Source organism: Marmota monax, unplaced genomic scaffold, assembly GCF_021218885.2.
Source record: "Marmota monax isolate L192 unplaced genomic scaffold, Marmota_monax_Labrador192_F-V1.1 WCK01_AAM20220418_F8-fsc00018, whole genome shotgun sequence".
In the NCBI taxonomy this organism is placed as follows: domain Eukaryota; kingdom Metazoa; phylum Chordata; class Mammalia; order Rodentia; family Sciuridae; genus Marmota; species Marmota monax.
Genome location: NW_026692201.1, coordinates 8,898,094 through 8,919,421, shown reverse-complemented (window position 1 = coordinate 8,919,421; position 21,328 = coordinate 8,898,094). Strand labels below are relative to the sequence as shown.

General features: G+C 42.4%; 1 protein-coding gene across 3 annotated transcripts in view; it reads right to left on the bottom strand.

The window, feature by feature from the left end:
- The window catches only part of Rasgrf2 (Ras protein specific guanine nucleotide releasing factor 2), a 231,996-nt gene that overhangs the window by 18,956 nt on the left and 191,712 nt on the right, over positions 1-21,328 (bottom strand). For all 3 annotated transcript variants that reach the window (XM_058574375.1, XM_046427896.2, XM_046427885.2), the window contains 2 exons: positions 5,929-6,041; positions 254-314 (listed from right to left, as the gene is read on the bottom strand). In XM_058574375.1, coding sequence (XP_058430358.1) covers positions 254-314; positions 5,929-6,041 — 174 coding nt within the window. The remainder of the gene's footprint in view (positions 1-253; positions 315-5,928; positions 6,042-21,328) is intronic.

Below are 21,328 nucleotides of genomic sequence, written 5' to 3'. Positions count from 1 at the left end.
TCACCATCTCACTGTGGACAGCCCCATCTGTGGAAGTATGAAGTCCGGCACTAGATTCTAGCTAAAAAAGGAATAGCGAAGCCAACATTAATCTCACTGACCAATTGCTAGCCCCTCTGTAGAATGTGGTGCACCGCACAGAGCTTCACAGATAGACGTATGGTCAAACATGGTGATCAGCTGCAAGTGCATTGCTTATCTTTGAGAGGCAGTGTGCATATGCCTAAGTTCAATAAACTGTGGCTGAACTTACCATTTGAATTATGTCTTCTAATTTTAGGTGAATGTCATCTTGATCATCTTGTGAAAGGGCCCTAAAAAAATCAAAACATCCCCCATGAAAAAGAAGAAAATAGGCATGCTAGGAATGAAACTGTAAAATGCAGGTTAGTTTTCCCTGGGTGGGAAGTCAGGTTTGGGTCTGCAAGGCTGTGCAGTACAACAGGCTGCTGAGTGGAGGAAATGATGGCAGAAACAGAAACTGACACTTGTGAAACGTACAAGAGAAGTATTGGGAGAGGTGATCTAGAATAGGAAGCAACCAACAGAGGCCCCAGCAGCGCCACACTGGGACAGAGCATTTGGAGATTCACCACTTGGGTGGTCCATTTGAGCTACCATGAGGGGGGCCCCAGGAAGAATTTGCCATTTTCAGTGGAAAACAAGTGATGCTTATGGTTATTATGACCTTATACTTTAGGCCAACTGCTTAAGAAATAAGGACTCCTAATCTATCCATTTAACAAGATATGAAGAATGTTTTAAGAGGTGCAATCTCTGAAAAATGGATCAAACTCTTGGATTCATAGCATACTAGATATGTTGTAAATAAACTAATAACATAAAAAAAAGAATAGGAGCCAACTTGTCCTAAACAACTATCAAAGTGAACCCCGAGGTAAGTTGGGTTGGATAATTACCAGATGATTTAGGATGTGAATCCAGGCATGCTGTAATGACAGAGGAGTGTGCTATTCGCCTGAGCACCCCATCCACACTCCACCAGCACCGGCCCTGCACTCCCTGCTGGTGCTGAGGCAGGAAATGCAGAGCCCCCCCTCAACTTAGGACTTACAGGAGAGTTTCTGTTTGGCAATACTTGGAACAAGATGGGGCAAGAGCAGGCAGATGACTCTTCACTTTTACTTTCCAGATCTGTATCCCCCACACAGTGTTATTCAGCTCTCTCTACATATCTTTATTTTTGTTAGTAAATGATGAATGAGCTAATAACTAATACATAAGTTAATACCTAAGATACCAAAGTGGGTGGATACTTTATGTTCAACAGAAGTTCAGAATCAGGGCTGGGGTTGTGGCTCAGTGGTAGAGCACTTGTCCAGCATGTGTGAGGCACTGGGTTTGATCCTCAGCACCACATATAAATAAATGAGTAAATTAAAGGTCCACCAACATCTAAAAAACATTAAAAAAAAAAAAGTTCAGAATCCAGGATAATCATACCAAGTGGGCATCCAGTTCTCTAATAGGTCATCTGGGGCCAAGCATTTTCAGTTTTCCAAAATGAAAGTATAAGCACATATAAAAAGTATTAAAATATTTAAGCAGTCCCAAACCATGTAGCCTGTCTACTGGAGCATGCTAGGTTTTTTGGGAGAGGAGAGGAAAGCTTAAAAAACCACAGACACGTTATTATTTTTCAGATATGGAGTCAGAAGTCTAAACCAGGTCAAGCAAGCTGCATTCTCTCTGGAGGCCCTGGAGAAGAACCCAAGTGCTTGCTTCCAGCTTTAGAGGCTGCCTGATTTCCTTGGAAGATGCAAGTTTTAAAAGAAATAATGATGTGATATTCTGCTTGTTCATAGTTGATGGAAATAAAATCCACCAATCCTCAATTATACCAAGCCAACAGAGATGGTTTACTGTATGCCCACTACATGCCAGACACATGCCAAGTGTTTGATGTGCTACACCATAATCAATCCCTTCTAACCAGGCAGTATCTCCATTTTACAGATGAGGAAACAAAAGCCAAAGAAACTTACTGACCCAGGGTTCCAGTCCAGCTGTGTTCTCCTCTTACTCAATGATTCCCATACTCAGACTCACGGAAGGCCTCCTCCAAGCATCCCACAAAGAGGATAACCAATAAATGCCAATCCTGTCCCTCTACCTTCCTTTCCTCTTTCAAAATCCTTCACAGAGAATCCTAGATTACAAGAGTCTCAGCAATGAGCCATATATTTGTGAGCAGAAAGAATCATTGTAAAGTAAAAGGCAGACCATGAGGAAAAACTGAATTAAACATGGTTCTTTCTCCAAAAATTATTCAATTGCATTTGAAGGTTACACAGAGGAGAAGAATGTGACTCTTTCCCAAGGTACACATCATTCTTTCCACTATATGTTAGATTCTGGAGGGAGGTCTGTGGACCCACTACATGTGACAGTAGGAAAGACATTTTTATGAGCCTGGACAATCTTTCCTTTGGGAAAAAAAATGGTCAGGAAGTTACCTCCTCTCTAGTGTTGCTCTTCTCCATTATCTTATGCTGATATCTAAGACACACTTTGGTTCATTAAGCTATTTGAAATTTTCTGTCTTCCTATGGGTGCTATTTGGGATGCTAAGGTTTGGGGGTGATCTTTTCATGACCTGAGCTTATCATGGTTGACCTTCCAGGATGTTTATCATCAACTCATTTGGTGGCATGTTAGATGTCTGCAAAACTCTACATTGAATACATTTGGAAGATTTTTGAATAAATGGTTAGCTAGACAACTTTGAAATGAAAAAGTCTTAAGCAGATGTTTTCATTCTCAAACAGGGAGACAGACTTATAGAAATTATGTTCACTCGCCATTAAGTAAGCCCCAAGAGACTGAGAGTAAGGGATGGCTTATGTCAGAGTACTGATGCAATATGTTTAAGTACATGCTTTGTGTTTACAACTCACTGATACGTGACTGTGATGCATATACATCTCTAATGTGAGTACTACATTCAACTACAGCGTGTTACGCTTTTACCTCTCACAGCATAAACTGATTTTGCTTTTGTTCCAAATTGTTCCCTTTCAGATGTGGAGGCCTCTACATCTATGGTCCAGGCCCTACAGAGGAGACACAGCTCAGCTCCTGACTATCTTTGGGTTTTGATCAACATCCAGGATCCTGGGTTCCCCCACATCTATCAGCAGTATGATTAGTCTAAGAATTGTGCATTTAAGATGAAACACCAAATAAACTCAGAAAGAAATGCATGAAAAATCCATTCTTCAAGGATGAAAATATAGGTAGTCCAAAACAGAGCCAAGAGTGTCCTGATATGAGTCCACTCTCTCTTTGTGTAGACAAGGTGATGAAACCTAAGGAAAGTTGAGTCTGACTAAGATTTAGTCATATTTCACTTGGGCTATCCCACCTGCATGACAAAAAAGTATTTCTTCCAAGAGCTCTCAGTGTTTCTAATGATAATAATAATAGCAACAACAACAACAATAACAAATAGTAACAATAATAATTGCTGTAAAACGAGTTAATCTTTTACGCCATGTAGTCTTCATAACAACCCAATGGGATAATTATCACTAGCCCTATTTTATAAATGAGGAAACTGGGGTTCAGACTAGTTAAGACACTTGAAACCGTTAAGGGCCTAAGCCAAGATTTAACACTGAAAGATCCCACAAAAGTCAGAATTAGGCTCTGCTCTGTGTTGTACTCCCAGACTGTAGGTCTGCTAAAATGTCTATTCCCTCTGGCTTTACACTTCTAGTTCTCAGTTTGTTATTCAGCAAAGAGAACTAGTGCATACTAGGCTTGATGAATAACAATGAACTGGGTTGGTAAATAGGATTCATCTGGAGTACTAACCCCAGTTCACTGGTTTCTGAGGTTGCCTCTGGGAGTAGAGAGAAAACTCCCAGGATCGATTAGTAATGCCTGGCACTTGGCAGCAGTATCTCCAGGGACTGAGGACAGGAGTGCTCATGTTGGCAATCCTGACAGTTGTTCCAGTCCAAACACCTTCATTTCCCTGACAGCTATTTAGTCAAATGTCTCTAGGAGCATAAACTTCCAGAAGGTAATTTCAAAATGTCAGTGTTTTGAAGCACAAAGAGCATAACCAATTGTTAACATGAAGGGAAAGGGAAGAGCAGTCACTCCCAGACATAATCACTACCCTCAGAGACCAGACTTACCTCAATACATGTGTATAATTTTAAAATCTGAACATCGACTCAGTAACTGAACCCCTAAGCTTACCTGGATGCTTTCATAACATGAAAAAAACTAAGGAAGTATTTAAGTATATGCTTAAGTACATGCTTTGTGCTTACAACTCACTGATACGTAACTGTGATGCATAGACATCTTAGAGTTTTCTAGAGCTGTCCTAACAAACTATCTTAAAGTGGTTGGCTTAAAATGGCAGACATGGACAGCCTAGTCTCACAGTTCTGGATAGAAGCCTGAGTGCCAGGATGTGCTGTCCCTGAAACCTGTAGGGGAGTCTGTCCTTCCTTTCCTTGCCCAGGCTTCGGGTGGTCTGCCAGCAATCTGCAGCTGCACAGTTCCACCATAACCTCCATCTACACACAGTGCTCTCCCTGTGTCTCTCAGTCTTCCACGGCTGTCTTCTTATAAGGACAATGGTCATAGTAAATCAGGGGCCCACACTACTGCCCTATGACTTTTAATTGACTGATCATTTCTGTCTGTCGTAGTCTTATCACCACACAGAGTCACATCTTGAGATATCAGAGATTAGAAATTAAACACACCTTTTTTTTTTTTTTTTTTTTTTTTTTTTTTGGTGGGGAGGCACAACATCCCCTACACCAAAGAATTGTCTGCTATGGGATCTTCAGCTAATGGGAACCAAGAATAATTTAGAGGCTGGTTGCAAACACATCACAACCCCAAATCTGGTATTGCTACATCAAGGAGGGACTTGTAAAAATATGGTAGGCTGAGCTAAGATGGGCTCTCCTCCACACACAAGCTTGTTAACAACAAAAACAAAAACAAAGAAAAAGACAATGTAGCCATACTTTGAAGAGAGAAGAGAGAAAAGACCATTTCCAGAGACTGTAAGAAGGAACTAGAAATCAGAATGGTAAAGAAATACCAGGTGCTAGAAGATAGATGGCAGACTTCCCACTCTGAAGGAGGGATGGGAGATGTAGCCTAGAGTATCTGGGAGGCTGTAACTGAAATGTCTGCACAAAGCCATTGATGTCTGCACTCTTAATGTAGAGAAGACTAGAAGGAAACCACCTACTCACTCAAGAAGCCATTAGAAAGCTTGTCAGCCCCTTGGACTCTGAGTGTAACAACTACAGACACACCCAAGTTTCTAGTGTGAAACTCCAGCCTTGATCACATAGATGTGTGAGTTCATGCTCTACACAAACTCAGATGGCTATACAACCCACCTGATGTGGAAATCCTAAGCCAAAAAGGTGGCAGAAAATTGTACTAGGACCAGTGGAATAAGCTAAAATAAAACATGTATCTACTCCGTGGTGGCTCATCCACAACACAGGTGCCCAAGGCTCCCCCAGAAACACCACCATTACACCCATAAGCAGGTGCTAACCCCCAAAGAGTGAGAACCCACAGAAAACTTTCTCTGCAACACCTCCTGGACTCACAAGTGGGGATCCTTAAGGCTTCCTTCCTTTCAGGTTTGGGTCTACAGTGAACCATCTGCCCACACAAAGAAGAGAACAGCACTCCACATGGGTTATGTCGCCCACCCACAGTCACCCTGAGACAGCAGGCCCCGTACTTGTCCCCAAGAAGGAAAAGATGATAGGTAATACTTTACCAGTAAGGACACAATCCCTGCTGCCCCCAGGATTCTACGATTCATGCTTCTGGTTTGGCAGAATCTTATTTTCTATGAACATAGCATGAATCAGCCAATGTACTTCAGTCAGCACCTGCAATTGCCTTTACCTCAGGATATTGGCTGTGGCTTTCCTTTCCTGGGGAAGAAGGTCTGGGTCTCGTAAGACTTCTTCTAGCAAATTTAGGACATTCATCTTTAGTTCGTTGTTGAGTTCAAAATCCTATAAAATAAAATGAATATTTTTAAATTTCAGTTTTGAAGGGTTTAGCTCTGTGGTGTTTGGCACCATTCTTCATGATAAGTCCTCTAGAAGCTAGGTATGAAGGTTAAAATGTAGGGACCCTGGAGTCCCCACCCCCACTTAACCCCAAAGATCCCCGCTGAAGTGGTTTGGGATGGAGCACCTTGCTGGTATTTTTGAAGAGCTCCCCAGGGGATGCAATGTGCAGCCCAAGGCTGAGAACCACAGCTCTTGGGACAGCGACTGAGACCCAACCAATTGCCCTGGTTCTGTCTCCCCCCCCCCCCCCCCCCCCCGCCTCCAACACCTACCCAAACAGCACACACGCACTCGCACTCACTATCCTAGACTTTAAAACTCCCTCAGCTCCTCAGAAAGATAAGTGCTTTCCTAGTCTGGAACACACTCTGCATGGGTGCATCTTTCAGGCCTCGGAGGTAATACACATTCTCCTTAATCTTCCTTAAATGACCCAGAAGGGTTGGGAGCTTTTCTTTTTTGCTCCCATGGAACATGTTACTTATAATTTATCATCATGCATTGTAAGGGCCAATTTAATTGCCTAGTTTTCCCTCGGACCATGAGTAAGATCAGCAGCTAAAACATAGCCATAACTAAAAACAAACAAACAAACAACAACAAAAAGAAACAAAAAGAAAAGAAAGAAATTTGTTGCGAGAATTACATCTGTTGTTTGGGTGATTACTGAATGAAGATATGCTAAGGCTATCAATATCTGTATCTATGTCTGTATCCATCCAGATATGCTAAAGGTTAAATAATAAATGATACATGATACTCATAAGCCAATGGGGCTATGTGAAACAAACACAGGAGTGAGATGGAAGGGGCACTCAATGGGCAGAGTTGCAACAATGTGAGCATCAAAGTAAATAATGAGAATGATGATAACCAAGTGAATAAAAAAGCCTGCAAACCCTTACTGAAACTAACAAAGATAAATTCATAAATAGATTAAACACACACACACACACACACACGTATGTACCTAAAAGGGCAGAAGGTAAAACTATTCTTTATAATAGAATTCCAAGTAATAAATGCAAAGGAATAAAACACCATTTTCAACCAAATCAGTAATAACTGATTCTGGCAAGGACCATGAATGGATGCTAAAATGGCTGGATAAATGCACTGAGGAATACAACTGAGAGTCTCAAGATCGCCCCAGAGATCAATTATTAACTACAAAGGGATAGTCTGGCAGATTTTGCCTTAACCAAGGGATCAATGTTGCCAACCCCAACTGTGGAACAGACTGATATTATGTGCCTACCAATGTAATGCTTAATATCTTACATCACGTCCTTAGTGTTGTATTTCTACCAAGATATATAGTATTACAAATACAAAATACTTGGTATTTCTACCAAAAATGCATAATCTCAATCTAATTGGGAGCAAGCACTGACTGTATTTTTCAAAACTGTTAGTGTTTTTAAAGATGAGGAAAAACTAAGGAACTATAGGAAAAACTAAGGAACTATTGCCCTTAAAAAGACATCAAAGTTCAATAGTTAAATGCAATGGGTGAACCTGAGTTAGACCTAGGGTCAAGGTGGAAATACTACCCAAAGGCAGAACTGTGACAACTGACAAAATTGAATTGGGACTTCACTAGTTGAGAGCATGTACCAATGTCAAAGTTTCCTGGATTTGATCATTTTGCTGTCAACTATGTGCAAGTCGTGACTTGGTCATGTGGACTGGCAGAGGTGGGATGGAGAAAGAGAATAAATGTAAACGTATCAGTGAACAGCGATTCTTAATGTGTTGCAGTGTACTTGATTTTTTTATGGCAATTTTTCTCTTGGTTTGAAATTGTTTAAGTTAAAATGTTGGGGAAAACTAAAAAGGTAGTGTTGTAGCTCTTGCCACAACTTTTATTAAACATATTCTTATGAAGCATCGCCAGGTATCATACTGGACCGTAACATATTCAGGGATGAGTGAGTTCCACATCTTGCATCCCAGGATCAGATTCTGATAGATGTACAGGCATAACTGTTTATGTTCCCTCATATAAAATTTGCCATAGATATTAAATACACTTATTATATACTTACATTATTATATTGACTTATTACAAGTTATTATAATTACATCTTAATGTGAAGAAAAGTAATTTTGAAACACTGATATTCTGAATTCTTTTAAAAGGTCGGAGAGAACATTGCTAATTGCAATGAATCAGATTTTTAAAAACAGTGTAATTTTACTACATTTTGTAATTAGGGGCAAAATGTCCATAATTTCACAAATTGTAGACAACACAAGAGTCTAACCTAATTTGAATTAAGTATTTTTGCATCTTAGTTTGATGGAAAACTGTATAATGTTATTCTCAATATTTCACTTTCATGCTGGGTGTGGTGGTGCATGCCTACAGTCTTGGAGACTTGGGAGGCTAAAGTAGGAGGATTACAAGTTCAAAGCCACCTCAGCAACTTAGCAAGGCCCTAAACAACTTAGTGAGACCATGTTTCAAAATAAAAAGATAAAAAGGACTGGGTATGTGGCGCTGTGGTTAAGCACTCCTGGGTTCAATTTCTGGTTACCCACCCCCCCCCAAAAAAAAAAAATTCACTTTCACAGTTTGACAATAGCATCAGAGAGTAAGAGACACCAGGGCACAAGGGCAACACAAATGTTATTATCTCTTATCAATCTTAGGACTTTAGAAAGATTACGGTTGAATATTTCCTCTGCTGCTGATACAGTTGATTAACACCAATTCTTTGATAGCTGAGAACGAAACATGAGAATTTTCTCTTCTGATGTCCCTTTCATTTTCACAGTTTTTTTTTTTTTTGCAATGTACAAAGTAACCTCCCATATACTTTTCCTAAAATTTCACCTACTTATTGTTCAAGAGCTTCTCACTGTTAATTTTTCTTTTAAAAGGTATGCAAGGAGAAGAGGGTAGTATTTTGCTTCTGGTCTTTTGTTTGTTCCCCTCTTTCATTTTACAGTAAAGGAAATGGTGTTTGTAAACAGTTAAGGATCTCACCTGCTTCAACCTGTATGTACTACCAAAGGGTTTCTCAGCCATCAGGAGTCTATTTCCTTAATGAATATTTGATATATATTAGTGAGACAACCGGGTCCTCATGTAGCTATGTCGAGTCTCTAATGATGCAAATAATCTGATTATCATAAACGGCACGATTAGTGTGAAGGACATCAGGTTACTGTTCAGGCCTTGCTGAGGGCTAATTAGTGGTTTAATCAACAAGAATCATTGAGCACCTGCTGTGCCCCACACTGGGCTCCACAGGGGGAATGCTTCTAGGGCCCCAGGATGGCAAGTGTGTCAAAGTGTGAAAGGTCTTGTTAAGGAAAGCAGATTGTAATTTTATTATTCTGAGCTCTGGGAAGACTGGCCTGAGAGAGACCTTTGAAAGAGTTAGTGCAATCAACTGAGACACCATTTGAAGCATGATGAACAGATTACAGTTGAATATTTCCTCTGCTGCTGATACAGTTGATTAACACCAATTCTTTGATAGCTGAGAACGAAACATGAGAATTTTCTCTTCTGATGTCCCTTTCATTTTCACAGTTTTTTTTTTTTTTTTTTTTGCAATGTACAAAGTAACCTCCCATATACTTTCAGTTCCTCCTCAGCAGAGCCAGTGTCAAACAAGACAGGAGCCATGATCTCACCCTCTCCCATAACAGGATCCATTGCAATTAGCCAAGATGTGACTCAGGAGCTCAAATTAGTTGAGTATAGAGAGATAGCAGAGGTGGGAGTAGAACACAGGTCTTCCATTGACTCCTGTCACCTGGGCTTCCCAAACTGCCATGTGCAGGCATTGCTGGGGGACCTGGCTAAAATGCAGATTCTGATGCAGCACGTTTGGAGCAAGGACTGAGATTCCCTGTTTCTTAGAAGCTTCCAGGTGGTGTTGATCCTCTGGTCCAGGGACCAATTCTGTGTAGTAAGACTTTATACTGACTTTGTTTATTATGAAAAAAGTCATGTGAAAAAAGAAAAAAAAATAGGGGTAAAAAATAGCTGAATCCTCTGATGTACTACACAGAATGTATAATTATTCTTTTTCACACAAATACATGGAAAATACAGAATCAGTCATTCAAAAGTCCCTCTTAAAAATATAGTAGCTGCTTCTCAATAAAAAAAGAATCTGAATCAGGAAAAAGACGCCTGCCCTATTTAAATTCAGAGATAAATTATTCATAATAAGTCTGGCTGACAGCCATTTCATAATTATCCAGAATGTAATTTTGTACGTTTCCCAGAGCCTGGTGTCAGGATAGCAGAACGCTTTTTCAGAGGCAGCGTCGATGCCCACAAGGTGGCGCTCGCGGGCCGGCGGTGCTCGCGGGAACCTGGGCACCTCTGGCGCCGCTGGCCGGGTGCGCAGCCAGCAGAGAGAGCGCAGCGGGAAGGAGGCCTGCACCAGGGGGCCCACTAAACTTCATGCACCAAGTGAACGAACCTGAGGCACCCAAGAACCCGGAGGTAGTCGCTGAAGTTATTACAGCAACAATTTAGTTTTGTTTTTATTTCCCAATTCATGAAACAATGGTGAAGAGACAGGATTGGAAAAAAGAAACTGCCCTGTTTTCAAAGGTGGAGAGCCCAGGAAATGTAAGCCGTCTACATTTCCAACTCTTATAAAAAGGATAGATAGCTCTCATCCTTTCAATGACAATTACTAAGTCAATAGACAAGGCTCTGGGGAAGAGGCAGAGACAAGTCCGGGTGGATGGGCAGATGAAGGAACCGTCAATCATGGAAACCAGGGGAACAGTCTTGAGGGGACACTATAACTATAGAGACGCCCTGGGGAACCTCAGGGGAGAGCGGGGCCTGGAAACTTTCTCTGGGAACTACTTGCAAACAGGCCACAGCTCCAGTAGAGAGCAGGACAAAACTGTCAAGGAAGGAAGGTGACACCCAGCAAATACTTAAGGGCAAATTATCAACCGATGACATTAGAATCCTCTAGATTCTAGAGAGAGGCGCTGTTGTGAGCTGTGGCTGTTACCAAATGATTAGGAAAGTTCGGTTTTCCCGTAGGTTGGTGAGTAACTCCTGAGGTAATATCTCACTGACACTAACTGACTCTAAGAAACAATCCTGCAACATAGTAATCATCATTGTTCCCATTTTACATATGAGAAAGTCCAGGTATTGAGACTAAGTGTCTTTTCCAAAGTCACACAAGTGGCAAATGGCATACCCAGAATTTGGACACAGACATTCTTGGCCCAAACCTGAGCTTTTCACTGCTGCACCACGAGACCCTTCCAGAAAAAAAAAAAGTGTCTAACAGTGCACTGCTAGTGTAGCAGGTGTGGGAAACGGTGGGCCAAAATGTCAAACACTGAGTAAGTCATCAGCTGTTTGAACTGTTTGTCACGGTACCCAGGGATCTTTAGACTTGGTTTCCATTCGGAATAAAGTAGTTTACATTAGTCAGACTTGATCCTACAACGGAAAAGTAATTTGTGATGCAATAACTCAGATTCTCCTGCACTTAAAACTAATCCCTTTTGATAGCTTAGGTATTCCTGAAATTATATTCATATTTTTTCAGGATAGTAGGGTAATGATTTGGAATCTACCACACATGGCCAGGGTAACTCTAGGACATTGGGAAAATCTGATGCAATAAACACAGTTGGAAGATAGAGAATTATGAGTGTAATCTTCTCACTGTAATCAGAACAGTATATTCTTTACAGTAGCAGAGATTTTAAAAGGAAAGTGGAAATAGTAGAGAGTGGAGTAAATCGTCCCAAATAATTTTAAAGCCTGGAACAAAAGATTCATAAAGAAGAGGCTTAGGATGTATAGGCTCAAAAATAAGAAATTGGGTTTAACATGACTTTCAAGATAATGTTTTCTGTCTTCTTTGACTACACAGATGAAGAATTTAAATTGTGATATAGATTTAAGTTAGATTCAGTCCATTTTGCAAATTGGAAGCTGAGGCAAAGATGGTGAATGATTAGCTCAGGATATATGCAAATTAACCTTCAGAGGCCTGGGAGATACACCTCTAGACTCCTCATTTTTTTAAATTAATTTTTTTGTAGTTGTAGATGGACAGTGTGCCTTTATTTTATTTGTTTATTTTTATGCAGTGCTAAGGCTCCAAGCCAGTGCCTCACACATGGTAGGCAAGCACTCCACCACTGAGCTATAGCCCCAGGCTCTAGATTCCTCATTTTAATGAACTAGAGATCACAAGCCTTTAGGCCTGAGTGATTTTTCAACTCTTTCAAGGAAAGGAACCTTTGTCTAGAACTGTAATTTTGAAATTCAATCCCAGGGGAGATTGTGCTGTCTAAAAACTGAGATGAGAGATCCCATGGGGCACTGCTCACCTTGTTCACCCCAATCACCTCTGGCCTGGAGTGTCCTCATCACTTAGGGCAACAGTGACTCTGTATCAGGGCTCTACACTGGAAGAGTAGAATGGCAGGTATTCCAGCATCTCCCATTGCCTGACTACAAAAATATCACAAAGGCCTCCTTGCTCACATTACGAAAAAGAACATCCTAAGTGAGAAACATAAGGAAGGGCAGTAAGTTTGGAACTAAGCCCTACAAAGCAATACCGGAGTGATTCTCAGCTTTTCAGTGCATGTTCAACACTTGCTAGTCATTAATTACTCATCATGATTTTGAACCTACAATGAGAAATAGAATATGTAGGAAACGTACACTGACAGTCATCTAGAACTTGCACTTCAGGTATTAAACTCCAGAGACTGTTAACCCCGCAATTTGGTAAGGGCAGTACCTTGTTCTTGGTAATACTTGTTGACTGAATGGGCAAAAGTCCATGAGGGGGGTGCTCGAATTTGAGATGAGCTACCTAATTCTTAAGCTGGTAGTTTCAGAAATTAGCAGCTGTGGAGTGGGAGGCTGTAGGAGAAGGCACTGTGCAAAATATGGAAGATATGTTAAAACAAAAATAACTGGGAGGAGGCAAATGACAGAGAACACCACCAGTTCAGCAGGAAGGAAAACACCATCCAGAAAAACATTTATTCAATCATTTTCTGATGAATGACTGCATTTGAATGACTCACTAAAATGCAGCCTCTATTCCTGAACAGCTGTGCTTGTAAGAATTTTGAAATACTGCCCCACATCCCTGAAATCAGAGTGCTCCCAAGCTTACCTCTTCAAACCTCAAAAGGGAATCACCAGGTTAAAAAGCATGGATCAGGGAAAAAAGAATTTTTCTAGAGACGGTGTTTTCCATTAGGTTTCTAGATAGGTCGTTAATGTACATGGTTCATAGCTTTCAAGACAATGACAAAGACTCAAGGAAAAAAGAAGAGTCTGGAAGGGCCTTTTTTCATCCTGATATTTAAAATTTCCTTAAATAATGCCACCTGTCAGTAAAATTATCTTTGAGAAAGTGGTCTATCAAGGGGGAAAATATGTAGAAAGCTGGTAAACAAATGTACATCATCCCTTTGTGTGGAGGAGATGCCCTCAGGCATAGGAACGTGGTAGAAATAGCACTTTGACATTAATCCAGAAGAGACTTTATGCAGAGACTGGGAACTACAAGTTGGTGACCTCTGTGGGAAGAGAGAGGAGGAGAGGAGCACAAAGAGAAGGGCGTGGGGGAGGCAGAACTGTGAGCCCTGAGCAAACTAGCACTCTCCAGTGTGAAGCTGGCTCTTGGCATCCTGAACAGCTTGGTAATAGTGAGAGCACCTGCCCAGGCCACCAAGATGGCAATGGTGATACCACAGTGCAGGGCCTTGCCACTGTCCCGCTGACTAGGACATGGCTGTGTGCCATGGTTATGATGGATGCAAGATGCAGCAGAACACTCTCACAGAGGTCAGAACTGGTAGATGCACATCAGTTCCATGTGGAACTTCTCCACCATTTCTCTGTCAACAAAATCCATCCACAAAAGGTTAAAGAATCCCACTAGTTCTACAGGGGAAATGCAGTTTCTTTCTTGGCACCTAACAGAAACTGAAAATAAATTCCATCGAAAACCCTGGCTTCTTAAATGCTTAAATCTAGTTCACTCTGACTTAATAAATCCTGTTGTAAATGTCTCACCAAGTAATAAGAAAAGCTTGGAAAGCTTAAGGGGGATTTAAAGAGTACAACAAGAGAAATGTATAAAAGATAAGAAAAAAAAACTTTGGTAAGTGGTTAAAGGAACTAGGATTTTCTTTCTTGGTTAGTTGGTTGTCTGGACCAGATGAAAAGAGACAATGAAAATAGATCTTCAGGATTACAAAAAGTAAGATTTATATTTATCAGATAACAGTTTATATTCCCCTCTAACAGTTCAGTTGTGCATAAGAACCCCAGTCTTGCCAATTTTTACAAGAGGAATCTAGCAAGCTGACATTGGAATGCAGACTCTTACTCGGGGTTCCAGAGTTCTTTCCCCTAAGAGTCCTTTTTGGATCTGGGAATCTTTGAAGAACTTGAAGGAAATGTGATGCCCAAGGCATCTGCTGGGAGGGAAGCAGAAGAGGGTAGACATCAGGAGAATACCTGGTAGGACCAGGAGCTGGAGTGGTGAAGACAGGTATCAGCCTATGAGGCCAGATGATTGAAAGTTGCTGTCCTACTTAATCCTCTGTCATTTTGGCTGTCACAGTGGCAAACCTAAAGTTTGTAAACAAACTAACTAAAACATCAAACCTGGTAAGTATCTGGGATCTTTTAGCTGAGATACACAAAGCTCCACAGCAAACGGTGAGAACAACCAGAAGTGAATGAGCACTGATTAATAAGGGTGGGATCAACATCAAAAGTGCATGGTCATTGATCATCTTCCAATTCAGAGACTGCAGAAGACCATTTGCAAGTTAAAGTGGTAGGCAACTAATTTTTCACTAAAAATAGATATTTTATAGCTGCCAGCATCTCATGTTCAGACTAAATTTTATCTTGTTCCCACTGGCTGAAGGGAGCCTCATGGTACTTTGGGGTCCCCAAGCAGGGACAGCCTCTAATCCACCTGTTAGGGTGGGGTATCTGGGGTTTTGAGGCCTCAAGAAGAGCAGGGGTGGCCTGACCTTTACCATGGACAGCTCTAGCAGTACCACCTGGCTTGCTCCAGAGTCTGCTAGCAGCATCTGAGTTGAGAGGGGCTACGGCAGTTATCGGAAGGGACACCGTGAGTGCTCTGCCCCATGCCAGTCTTTAGTAGATAAAAATCCTGTGTTGAAGCAACACAAAATAGATTCAGGCATGAAAGTAACATTTTAAGGAAAGATTTAGAAACAGAGTGGGAATACATTGGCAGTGTTCACATGTGATATTCTCACTATTCTGAATCAGAAATGGATTTTTACACATTACGTCTTGAGCTGTCTGTACCCCAAGAGTTGGCTGGCAAAATGGAAAGGCTGTGCAATTGATTAGGAACTGTGAGCACAAATTGTGCAGCCAGGTAGCACTATCCTTGGCTGTCCACATCATCTCAGGGAAACCACTAAGTTTCTCTGAGTCTCAATTTCCCCATCTGCAAAACCAGGATCATGACAATATTTGCCTTCCTCCCTCAGAGACTGCATAAAACCATTTGCAAGATTAAAGTGGTAGGCAACTAATTTTTCATTAAAATAAATACTTCATAGCTGCCAGCATCTCATGTTCAGACCAGATTTTTATCTTCTTGTTCCCATTATGCTCATTAGCTCCCACTGGCTGAGAACAGGCCCCGGAGCCTCATGGTATTTTGGGTACCATCTCTGGTCAGGAATAAAGTACATACCATTTGAAAACTGCCTATAATAGTGCATGACACCAAGTAAGTCATACAATATTTATTCAATTTTTAAAAATTAGGAGTCTTTCATTCAGAATGCCTCCTCTGAAAAGAAACCACCTCAGTGAAGAATAGGTTCTCAAGTCATTTATAAAGCCAGGCATGATGGTGTTCAGCCATAATCCCATCTACTCAGGAGGCTGAGAAAAAAACAATGGCAAGTTCAAAGCCAGCCCGGACAACGCAGAGAGATCCTACCTCAAACTAAAATAAAAAGGGCTGGGGATGTAGATCAGAGGTAGAGCACCACTAAATTCACTCCCCAGAACTAAATGAATAAATAAATAATCAAGTCACCCATGAAAGACCACAACACACATATCCTAACTGAAAAACATCAGACCTTGGCTGGCTCATAGATTATTCTATACGATCCAGTGGTTCTTCCTCATATCTCGGGGCACTAGAGACACATCTCCCTGCTTCCAGCAGTGGCGAACACTTGTGGAGAGGGATTGTAAAGTCCTGAATGTCTCAGGAGATGCCCAAACACAGCAGAGTGCTGACACCCAGAGAGGCATTCTTTGTTCTGCAAACAGCTCAAAGTTGGGCACCCATGCACTGGGCTTCCTTGCAAGAGAAAGAGAAGACCCACTGCTCAGGATCTGGGACTGGGCAGGGTGTGAGGATGGAAAAGTGCCTATGGAAGGTGGGCAGAAGCAGGGCACAGACAGGAGGGGGCTGAGCCCGAGGACAGGACAGAGCTGGCAGCTGGCCAAGAGCATTCAGGGGAGGTGACAGGAGCTGCCTTTTCAGGAGTGCCTTGTTTCTTACACATTTCATTCTCCCACCCACACCAAGAACCTTGTGCTGCACTTGTCCTGGTACAACCTCTGTTTCAGATTTGAAACAAAGAAGACATCTGAACTCTGGGCTCTAATGTGACACTGGATTCTGTGCTTTGCTAAGCAATGCCAAGAAATAAAAAGAAGCTCCTGGCAACTGTCAAAATAAGAAACAAAAGAGAGGAACTGTGTAAACTCACACTTTGGCCCCTCTGAGCCCCAAGATCCTTGAACACACTAAGTACAGGCCATCACACTGGTGCCCACTCTCCCACCCCTCCATCCACAGGGTGTGTTCCCACCTTACCACTGACCCGGGCTGAAGGCTCCAAGCCCAACCATGGGAATAAGGAGCTCATTAGCTCTTTCTCTTCCTGGGAAAGAGCCATCCTGTCTTTGAGATGTGTAACTCCAACACCAATGTTAAGTGGAGGTGCTTCTCCTTCCACAAAGGTGCCCTCTCCTGGAGCCCACCTCATCTGTCTGCTGCTACAGAGGGACCAGGTATTATAGGAAAATCCAAGGAACTTAATTCTGGGAGCTGGGGCTGATTTCCTATGGAACTCTGAGGGATTTAGAACTGGTATTTAAAACTGTGACCATTAGTCATGTGTAACTTTAAATTAAAATTTCAGTTCTTCAGCTATGATGGCTTTCAAGGAATCATCCAGATGTCCTGGAGGCTACTGTACTGGAGAGGACAGATAAAGACTATCTCCACCATCTCAAAAATTCCAACTGGGCAGTGCCCACTTTCAGAAGCCCTCCAAGACTTAACCAGGTCATATAGCTCCTTGGTAGAGCACCACTCACCTCAATCCCCAGTACAAAATAAATAAATAAATATATGATCAAGTCACCTATGAAAGACCACAAAGTACAATTAAAGCAACATCAAACCTTGGGACAACATTTTGCCTGCCTGAAGGTCTGGGTTTGGACTAGAGAGAACTTTCTTTCCACCAAGAGCAGCCATCTGCACCTCCTTGAGCATCCATCTGTAATGGCTACTCCCTACACTTCATCTCATGTAATCCTCCCAGTCACTTGAAAGAATAAGTGGTATCATCCCCATTTTTATAGAAGAAGAAATAGAGGCCTGGAGGAGCTAAGTAGTTTGCTCAGCCACACAAACAATAAATTCCAGAGCAGGGATTCTAGTGCATCCCCTAACTCCACACTCACATTACTTTGACAGCATATTCCCAAGCTCCATCCAGCTCTGAGAGTCTTGCTACATGACAGCAGCAGACTTGAGTTCACCCCCTATCCCATGTGTTTTTTGGAGATATAAGAGCTTTCACCTCAGCCATAAGTCCACAGATGGAAGTTACAGGAGTTGCTAAATCCTGACTGATCCTCAGACTACGCTTACGTGTTAACTGTGGTCAAGAAGTGATAAAGAATACCTATTTTATCAGAAGGCTGATAGGTACTCTCTCTGTGTGTTTATAGGATAAAAATATATCTAAAACAAAATGGGAAAGGGGTGTACATATGTGAAAAGTATCAGAAGCAATGTTAAAGGTAAAAGAAGAAACTGGTGGAAATGAACATGATCTAGCAGATAGTTCATCCTGAATATATGAAGGGATATATAATGTCAATGACACAAAACTAAAATGATTAGAAAACTGGGCAATGCTCAGGAAGAGAAGCATTTTCTTGGAAGGCCCCTCTGGGGTACTAGAATGGCCCACATCGTGAGCTGGGTGGGAGCCATATGGGTAAGTATTCAGGGCATTGAGCTACATAGTTCAGCTTAGTGCCTTTATGTGAAGTATGTGAATATCTCAATAAAAATGCAAAGAAGCATGTGAACTTTAAAACACATATTCAAGAGCTCTTTATTATCAGCTAAGTACCTATCTCTGTGTTTGCCACAAAGGGAATGCAAGGGAATGAGAGTTAGAAATACAACAGATGAGTTATTTTGATGTAGTTTGTAAAACTGTGCTCCCAAGGGAACCTATACTCACGGTATCAAAAACAATAATGAAATCATCCAACAGCATTACTACTTCTTTCCAATCCCATTAAACTGCTCTATTGGCCATCCTTTCCCATCCTGTTGGTCTGGGCAGGTATGTTAAAGTCTTCCAGGCCCTTTCAGTTATAAGAATGGTCTTATTTCAACAAAACATGTGGTCTGGTACGTTAATCAAAACTTCAAATCATTTCAAACAAGATGAGCGCTTCTGCCCTCGCCTGGCCTATTTCAAGCCCAGAAGCTGCATGGGAAGCCCCTTCTGCTCTCTCCACCACCTTTTCCACTTGCTGGCCATGGCTTTGGACCCTTCGGTTGAGACCCAGAGGAAAGAGCCAAGTCTTCCAAAATGATGCAGGTGGAACCTGACCTGAGCTCCTTCTGGATGTGACAGCAGGACAGTGGTTGGCCTGCCTCTTGTGGGGCACTTGGGTGGGATTTCTGAAGACCTCTCTGCAGGGCACTTAGGCCACCTCCCCTGACCCAGGCAATGTCTATCCTCCTATGAGTCACTGTAACTCCACCAAGCCCCACGCTGTCAGGGGCCCATTTCACCCAGACCTTCTTGATGAGGTTGTCCTCTTGGCAAGAAACAGGACCCCTCACTCTCAATTCCCACAGGTCCACCTGGATCACAGTGTTCCGCAGTGGTCCCTGGGCATCCACCTCTCTTCCCTTTGCCTCCAAACCCTTTTCACATTTACGCAGGTCAGGCTGGCTGGGTGGTTTCCTTGAAACATCTCTCCTGTAGCTTGATGTAAGAGGGAATTATCTCTTTCCCCTCCCCATAGTGGGAGGGAAATGACACAGACAACTCTTTCTGACCGCTCCTGCTTCAGTGTCCTACAGGTGGGTGATCACAGCTGCTGGCAGAATTCAAGAGTTCGTCACTAGTTCTGCTAAGGTGGCTCAGACACCCTTAAGAACCATACAGGTTTTTGCCACTTATTGCACCTCCTACTGAACCTCTGGCTCCTGCCTACAAGTCTGAGGCAATAAGAAGAATTAGATTGAACAACCTGTCACACAAGTAATGACAGTAAGTGTAATGGCGAAAGCAGCCATCTTTGTCATAACAGGAAGCTTGCTGAGTTCAGACTCCACATGGACCTTGCTCACTCACACCCTTCCCAGCGCTCAGTGCTTATTAGAGGTGCTTAGTTCTTGTTAATGGACGAGGGAAGTGAGAATACAGAAAAGGGAATAGCAAGTTTCTCCTCCATAAATTCCTTTGGAAAAGAGATTTTTATGTAAGTGGGTCATTCTTGTCTGATGTCATGCTTTACAAGCATTCTCCCAAGCCCATGATGAACAAAATGTATGACTGCTTTCTTCTTGGCCACTTGTCATTCAGACAGTGCCCAGAGCCAGAGGAAGCCAATTGCAACCTGCAGAAAAAGCCACAAGCTCCTTCAGAGTCACTCCCTGGCCTACAAAACCCCTCAAGTAGGTGGTCAGAGCATCTCTTCAGAATGGGAGACCAAAGAGGCAACTCAAGAATGTAAAACTTGCTACAGACTGTACATACAAGACCTGTGCCAAACAACCATGGGTCTGAGCAACTGTAGCCTGCCTGGAGGCCCCTCACCTATCTGTCCAGAAAAGACAAAAGCAACCACAGGAACATCTGATTAAAAGCTCTGTGGGCTCTAACACCTGCAGAGAGCTGGAAATTGTGCAATTGCCACACGAGGCATCCCAGCAGAAAGAGCTGGAGAAGTGTGTGTGAGCCTCATGAAAACATTTATTCTATTATGGATGTCTCTGCTTGGCCTGGCTTCCAGGTCCATTTGTGGTTACAGTCTGTTGTGGCTGACTTTGGAAACTTTATAAAGGCCAAAGAATGATCTCCTGGAGAGAATGAACAAGAGCAGTGTTGAAATGTAAACTCCATTTGACAACTATTTACCAGGCATCTGCCACATGCCCAGCATGCAGAACTAGGAGGAAGGATATATGATGATGAATGAGTGAGAGAAGAATGTCTGCGAGGCATGCTCATGGGCTAGTAGCAGGGAGATGAAAAGTGCTTCTCTCCTGTCCTTAAATGGAAGACATATCTACACTGCACTTTATGCTTAATTCAACACTGTCTTTAATTTTCATCACATCCCTGGGGGAGGTGAAGCAGGGATGGATGTTCTCATTTTCAAAAGAGAAAACTCACATCCAGAGAGGCCAGGAGACCAGCTCGGGGTCTGTAATGGAGAGGGAGGCAGAGCTGCAGTAAGAACATGGGGACCCCTGACTCTGGGATGCTCTTCTGTGGATCCAGACAAGGCATGTGGGACCATAATGGTGAGCTTGCTTGAGGTCTGCGAGGTCAGAACCCACACTTATATCTCCTCCTGAACAGAAATGGCTCGCGTGTTGTCCGCAGTCAGTCAGAGGAGGAGGTAGGCATACCATGGAGCCTCCAGAAGCAGGAGCCAAGACATTCACCAAGCTAGTACCAACAGCCTGCCTTGGTTTGCTCAAACTGCCCACTTTGGAGGCCCAGAAACTACCAGGCAGACAGAAGTGACCCCATAAAGGGAAGAAAGGAAACCTGGACTATCAAGTCAGTGGAAAATGGAGTTGTCAATAAGCTGAATCGCAACAGAAATCTCCTGCATGTTGTCATGTACTTGGACAGGAAGGATGACTGAGAATTCATGGGAAAGGAAGGTG